At 32.7% G+C, this 8,000-nt stretch overlaps 1 protein-coding gene across 1 annotated transcript in view; it reads left to right on the top strand.

The window, feature by feature from the left end:
- Positions 1-458, top strand: part of LOC111411549 — a 2,793-nt gene extending 2,335 nt beyond the window's left edge. Inside the window, exon 7 of the mRNA XM_023042069.1 lies at positions 178-458. Coding sequence (XP_022897837.1) covers positions 178-345 — 168 coding nt within the window. The 3' untranslated portion in view covers positions 346-458. The remainder of the gene's footprint in view (positions 1-177) is intronic.
- Positions 459-8,000: the final 7,542 nt, after the last annotated feature.

The raw sequence follows: 8,000 nt of genomic DNA on the forward strand, positions 1-8,000 counted from the left end.
TGCTGGTAAGTGGTCCTAACAACACTCCACAATAGAGCTAATTGCCTGATCAGAAGGGAATCATGCTGAAATTATTGAGCTAATGGGGCATTAAATGGGACATGACTACACAATCTTTAATACAGTTTTGTACTATACCGTCCACCTTACCATCAAACAATGAAAAAATTGTGTTAACTTTGCATTCAGGTTGGGAAATCTCAGAGAGTGAAAGGAGCAGATTATGCAATGGAAAGCATCCACTATCTGAGGGAAGCACTACCAGAACTTTGGGAAAATGACAAGATTTGTGAAGTTAATTACTCTGGTGTTGGGGTTGCAGTTGAGACATCCATCACAGCTTAGATTTTATGTAATTCTTAGGAAGGAAGGAAGAAATAAATAAATTATATTCATCTGAATCTACTTATCCCTTTCAACCTTGATCAAATAATATATATATTTTGTTGTTATCATCAGTTTCTCTTGCAATAAATAATCTAGTGATTTGCAGTTCATTTTTGGCTAGGGAGAAAAAATTCAATTATATCTACTTAAAAGTAAAGAAATTTCAATTTAAATAACCATTTTGTTGGTCGAAGTTAGAAACAAGTACATTCGTATCAATATAAGAAAGAAAAGAGTAACACGTCAAAAGATAGTTGGAAAGAAATGGTTTCTAAAAAGTATCAATGATAATCAAAATTGTTTCGAGTTCTAACTCTAAGAACTGAAAAGTTTTCTTAAATTGTAATATATCCATAAAATGGCATTGTTCAAACTGTGGAAGGAAAATATCTTGATTGTTTTTTATTTGGAACACGAATTGCATCAGGAATTAGAACCAAATGTGTATATAAGGAAAATGAAGCCTACTTTACAATTTACCAGCCATGGAGATATTTATTTGTAGTTATACGAGAGCCACAAATTCTGAAATGGATCACTTTCACAGAGAGAGAGAGAGAGAGAGAGAGAGAGAGAGAGAGAGAGAGAGAGAGAGAGAGAGAGAGAGAGAGAGAAAGAGTTCTACAATGGATTGAATTATATCCAATCTATTTCATGGTATCTGAGTTATTAAATAATTTATTTGGTTTATTGTATTGTTGAGTTGTATTCGTATTATATACCAAATGTGCATTTGGTGAAAGAACGAATTATTCCTCTAATGACATGAAGGGAAAATGAATAATAGGATACTTGGTAATTATATAACTTGTTTGGGTAACCAAGAAAAGAAAGGAAAAATAATAATCTTTATTGCCTTTATTTTCTTCCCTAGAGTAAATGCTTGAAATCGCCATAGTATTTTCATAAACATTGAAAGAATAAGAATTGTCCTAAAGGAATATATTAATCAACGATTTTTGTTACACCTCTATCCACCTGATACATCGTGTGGACAAAAGGTACTCGTGAGCCTGCCGTGCTTGCGATCCTCTGTGGTGATGTAGAGCCTCTTTAGGTTAATCTAAGGCCTCGAAAATGACACTTTCTATGGCAATGCGAAGTCTCGATATTGCCACCTTTTGGCCTTGGATGGTTTTGTCTCTTAGGTGTCAAAAGAAGCTGCTGCTTTGCCTCTTTTTTACTCCGAGGCAATGGGAGGAGACTCTACCATCTGCCATACGAGACAGGCCTCCTAAGTCTAAGGTATTATTCTTTAAGATTGAACATTTGCTAGTTTAACAAAACTTAGGTGGGATCGAATATTAGGCGTCATAGGATTGAACATTTGCTAGTTTATTGTAATTACCTGGTACTCAGTTTAAAGTTAGTGCCCAAAAGTGGGAATCGAAAGACATCTATTAAACAGAAAGAGTTTTCATGATTTTGCACTATTCGAGAATAATGATAACCAATAAATATATAAATATTTTGTTAACAAATTGACCCAAAAAAAAAAAAATCATTTTATTCCTCATCTCGCCTCAACATCAACACACTTCCAAGTCCCAAGGGCAACCGATAAGGCTCCACCTTCCCCTTATGAACCTTTTCTTTCGTCTTTTTAATTTTTTTTTTGAGAAAATTAAAACAAGTTTGTAATTGTTCTTAAATAACTCTACATTATATTTTGAATAATGTTACTTTAAAATCCATTTGGGACATTTTAGTTGACATCCTAGGATGTGTAAAAAATCTGACCATTGATTTGAATAAATGTTATTCCAATAAATGATCAGATTGCTCGCTACATTATGGGATGTCAATTGAGATGTCAGTGTAGCAAAATTGTTATATTTTATTGACGTTTTTTTTAGTTGGACTCAACTGTCATGAAAATGAAATGTTGGAGACTCATATGATTTTTAAAATTAATTAGGGACTCAAGTCCTCCTAGTGTATATGTTAGGAACTTTTGGTGCCAATTTTCCAGAAGCAAATAAAAAAATACCAAAAGAGGGTTGAAATTTTCTATGTAGGTTTAAAATTGGGTATATTACATAACCACATATGTTTCAAAATGCACTTTAAAAAAATTAAAAAATTTCAAAATAACTGATGGCTTGTATTGGAGCTTGGTGCGAATTGATTTTAGTAATTAGGTAGACCATAATGATTATCTTTATGAAATACTAGAATTGTAATAAATATTTCGAATATTGAAATACAATCGATCGATACAACTTCCTAACCTGATTAGGACAACTTCAACCCATTTCAGGTTTGCTCACGTAATAATGGAATAAGGGAAAAATGTATAACTACTAATATTTATAAATGCACTTTCAAACTTGACAAATTTGTAAAATTCTTTCAAAAATTAGGTGGTATTAATTAAATAGACAATTAGATATGATAAGGTCACAATAATATAAAATTTAAGGTCATAGTTATATACTAGCTATAAAATTAGATATGCTACGGTCACAATAATATAAAATTTATGGTCATATTTATATACTAGTTACAATCGCTGAATGTTATCGTCAGAAAGGCACAAAATGTGGATCACAATTTAAAATTTAGTCACAAATCACGTATTTTTATACTCCACAGCTTATTTATTGGTAAAAAAATTATAAAAATAATTGATTATAACTTATTATCGACAACATATTATCAAATTAACTAGTCACAATAACCCAATCAACTACCATTTATCTCCTCCTTCTCACCACCCGCTCTTCACTATTGTTGGCACCACCCAAAAAGTTGTTGCTAGGAGCGTAGGGAAGGAGCCCAGCATTGCCCTCAAGCCATTGAAATTTTAGTAGAAAAAAAATATTTTTTTGGAATTTTTTCTACGTTTCAGTCTAGTAGAATTTTATTTGTACTCTTCATGGTTTCGGCTCGGGTTGCTGCCACTTTAGATCCACAACCACCCACCACCACTACAACAAACCATTGTCACTTCCAAAGAACCACCTCCTGCACCACCAACTAAGTCGCTCACTACCGCTGTAACCACATCACCTATACCAACACCATCATCACCTCCCAGATCACTCAAACGCAACCATCACCTATCACCACCACACCAACAACCATCATCGCCACCAAGATCGGATCGACAACTACCATTGGCACTAGCATCGTGCGGTGTGTCGTTTCACAACTAACAAGTTAAGCAAAAAAATGGGACTAAATCTTAAAGGCAACCCATTCTTCACGATTACCATAACTTGCACTACTAGGAAAAGTAGCGTTTCTCCCGCTGCTTGTGAGTTCATGACTGCAGCAACTATACAAAAAGTAGCAATGACAACGACAAAGAGCATCGTTGTAAAAGCTCAAGAATAGCTAACTAAGAGGGAGGTGAATTAGTTTTCAAGACTTTTCGAAAGTTGACTCTAGATTTAAACCAATGTGATAGCAAATGAAACATTTAAACAAATATGCACAAATACACAAAAACACAAAGTTAAATAGGAACAAGTAATGAGCACAATATAAAAGCGATAAATAAAAGAGAGAGATGATGCAAACGATATACTTGTGGAGGTTCGATCCAAGGTAATAATCCACATTCTCCGCTATCAAGCTCTCCGAGACAAACAAGACCCTTTCACCATGTTGATTGACTTATGGTGTAATCCAACTCTTTGTAACGTTTTTGGTGACTTACAAATAAGGGGCACTGATTCTTATACAATGTTGAGCTTTACAGGACCTCAATACGACCCACATTATTGAGGTTTATGGAACCTCAATATGACCCACACTCTATCAAAGTGATTTTACAATAAAACCATTTCTTGATAAATAGTAAAAAATAAATTAAGAAAGAGAGGCTAAACTTCAATGAATAATAATAAATGATAGCTCAAATGTTAGATGAAATTTTTTGATGAATATGATAATTATAAGTTAGAACCAATCAATCAAAGATCAATGTAAGTTCAAAAAATCTTCTCAACAAATATCTCTCTTTAAATGAATGATAGCAATAAGTTAAGTACTAAGAGAAATAAGGAAACTTTGATAAATATGATGATTTTACAAATTTGATTCAATCAATCAAAGCTTTTAATATAAAAAGGTAAAAAGGATTATACAATATATAAGTGTAAAGACCTTCTTCAAAAATATCTCTTTCTTTTAAAATTGATATAAATAAATTAAGAACAAAGAGATATGAATATCTTTGATGAGAGAAATTGATTCAACTATCAAAGTTTTTGCTATGAAGAAATAAATAAAATGAAACAAAAATGTAAGCTCAAAGAAGATTTTTCACAAATATATTTCATAAGGAAGCTCTCTTCATATTTGGTGTGATGAATAAAAGTGAACTGATATTTATAGCAATCAAAACAAAAAAGTTCTGTCTAACCGAACGATCAAACTGGACGTTCGCGTCCGCTTGTGAAACAGACGACCAAATTAGCCGTTTTGCATCGAAAGTCAGAAGGGTTAGAAAATCTGACCATAAGTGAAACGGATGTTCGCTTGGTCAACAGGACGCCCGGTTGACCGCTGACTTTTTTATATAAACATAATTGTGATCTAAGTTCAAGTATGATTTTGAAAAATCAATCTTACTTTTGATTAAAATATTTTATGCAAGTGATAGTGAAAATAACTTTTCGTGTACAAAATGATTTTTGAGCTATTGTTATTCACTACTAAAGGTCAAAGTGTTATACCTTTACATATAATCTAGAAGGACTAGTCTTTGATCTTCCTTCGAAGTTTATTTCATGTTTGGCTCTTGAACTTCTCGTCTTGATCTTCCTTTGATTTCCTCTCATGCTCTCGATCTTAATCTTTTCTGACATTTATCTTTTAAGCTCTTGTCTCGAATGATTTGACTTGAATGCGTATCTTCCACTTTGATCTTCATTCCAAATTCGATATATAATGCGTAACTTCCACTTTGAACTATCATCACTCAAAATAAATTATTAGAAACAATATTAGGGCCTGTCTGCCTGTGATTCTTCATTGGATTATCAGTGAAAATGGAGCCGTTGAACCCAAACCATGGGTCCCACCATAGAGATGGCCAGTCAACAATGACGGCTGATGTTGATATCCAACGGGCAAATAATCCATTTTTTGGCATCCATAATTTCTACCAGACAGGGTCTTAATCTCATTTGTTATGATCAAATTATTGAGGATGAAGTCGACCATAAGTTAACACGCTGTTGCAGTGACAACAAGTATCATTTTAGTAGACGAGTTGTGCACACAGCTTCAAGTTGCAATTCCAAGGTGAATGTTGCTGCTGCCCACCTGTTGTCGTCGAAAAAAGTATGATGCATATTTTTGTTTTCCGTGACTTTTGAGAAAATAAATTAGGGTTAAGGTGGGTAGGTTGTGATGCCCAATTGGCTATATGGATACACCCGATTTTTAAAAAAAATATATGATTTAATTATTGAAATAAAAAATGGAATAATATGTGTATGTAAATGTAATTTCCTTGTGGAATAATAGGTCATGCTTACACTACAGTTAATTTTCAAAAGAATACAATTATAAAATGAAGTTTAAGGTTTCATTATTCACTAATCAGGTGTTTAATATTAACAACCATATTATAAATTAATTTAAATACACAATCTCTCTCTCTCTCTCTCTCTCTCTCTCTCTCGTATCTTTACTCTCTTAATCACTCTACCTCTATAACCATTTTTCCATACTCACTTTTTTGATAATCAACGTTGCAAGCAGAGGTAGCTAGGAATACCTTAGAGGAAGCTCCTCTAATGAAGCCTCGATTGGACAACGTTATTTGTGGTGGTTTTGTGCAAATCGTCTCTTTCATTTGCACGATAGATTTCGACTCAGGTTCGTTCATAAAGGATGCAGATGGAGGCTGCTGAAAGTTTATTATTGACGAAATTGAATGATAATCTAATATGAGGTTATTGTGTTTTGAGAGATTAGTCAAATCATTTAACTAACGGAAATCAAGAGTTGGTACTGTAATCCATTTGGTATGATCAATTGATTTTCTGGTTTGCTTTTCTTGTTGGGATTAGACATATTTGTAATGATTTTGTAGTGCTTTTGTGATAGTTTTGCGGTTGTTTTGTGGTGGAGCTAGCAATGGTCAAATGTTCATAGGATGTATATCAAATGCTGTATTGATATTCAATGGTGGTGATAGTATGTGTCATTATACGTAGGTCACTTATAAATATTGACAGGTCGTATGTAATATTGTATAGGTTACAAATCAATGTCAACATGTCACAAATCAAAATTAACTGGTCACATATCATATCTCATACATCTTTGTGCATCAATAACAAGTCACGAATTCAAGTTCACATGTTACACTACATATATTAAAGGCCACACTTTACAATTTACTGGTTACCATTCACAAGTCATGGATCATATTGTATACGTTATAGATAAACGTCAACAGATCATAGATCAATATTAATTGGTTACATATCAAATGTCATATGTCTTTGTGCACGGATAACAAGAAACAATTCACAGTCCATAGGTCAGTAGTTATTTATATATGTTACAGATAAATTATTATTGGTAATAGATGCAAGAGAATTTGTCGTGCGCCATTGAATCAATATAATAGTAACAACTCAATGTTTAAAGGTCATAGATCTAAGAGAAGTTGTCATAGCCATTGAATCAACACCACAAATAATAGTTTACACGTAATTTAAATCGCACTATAAAAAATATACAAATTGACACCTTGATCTATCCACCACCGCCTACACAACCACCGTCGTCACCACCTACCAATAATCGTCCACAAAAAATCATCGACTCCTAGATAAAAAAAATACCACAAAAAAGAAACCACCAACAATCTCTGGCCATTGCGCCGTAATCATCGTCACTCACAGAGACTTGAACCACTACACAGTTACCATTACTGTGTCTCGTTGCTCAATAGCATTGACGACGAGCACCACTATTAGAGGAAGAAGGCAGTGAAAAGAGGATAAGTAGAAGTAAAGAGTGAGTAGAGTAGAGAGAGAAGAAATTGGAGTAGATCTAGATACTAGGATGGATATTTATTAAATATATAATACTATCTTGTATATATAATATTTGTTAATTACCTCCCGAATTTTGAATTTTTAAATCTTTTCTCTTAAAATTAAATTGCAGCATAGTTAACACCTTAGGGCTGAATTACGTATTCTTCCCCATGCTTTAACCTAGCTAGGCCCAATTAACGGTTTTGTAACCCATGGAAGGAAGAAAAAAGGTGTTTCTGTAATTCCGCAGGCAATAATTAAGGGTGGTGTATTCAATTGGAATTTTTGAAAACTTTAATAAACTTTTTTTTAAGTAATAACTTATATGGATTTTTTTTTATAAATTTGTATGAATTTGAAGTCTTTCATAGATTTCTATGGACTTTTATTTGAAAGTTTTTAGACTTTTGTAAAATTTAAAAGATTTTTGAAAACTTTTATTTGAAATAAAATTCACGTAAATCTAATATATTGGTGTGAAATTCTCACATATAAGGTATTGATTCATACAATTCCCCTTTTCCTTTCCATTCTTTTTCTTCCCATATGATGAAAAAAATTAAAATAAAAAAAATTTAAGATATATATATATATATATATATA

This window comes from Olea europaea, chromosome 15 (genome assembly GCF_002742605.1).
Source record: "Olea europaea var. sylvestris chromosome 15, O_europaea_v1, whole genome shotgun sequence".
In the NCBI taxonomy this organism is placed as follows: Eukaryota; Viridiplantae; Streptophyta; class Magnoliopsida; order Lamiales; family Oleaceae; genus Olea; species Olea europaea.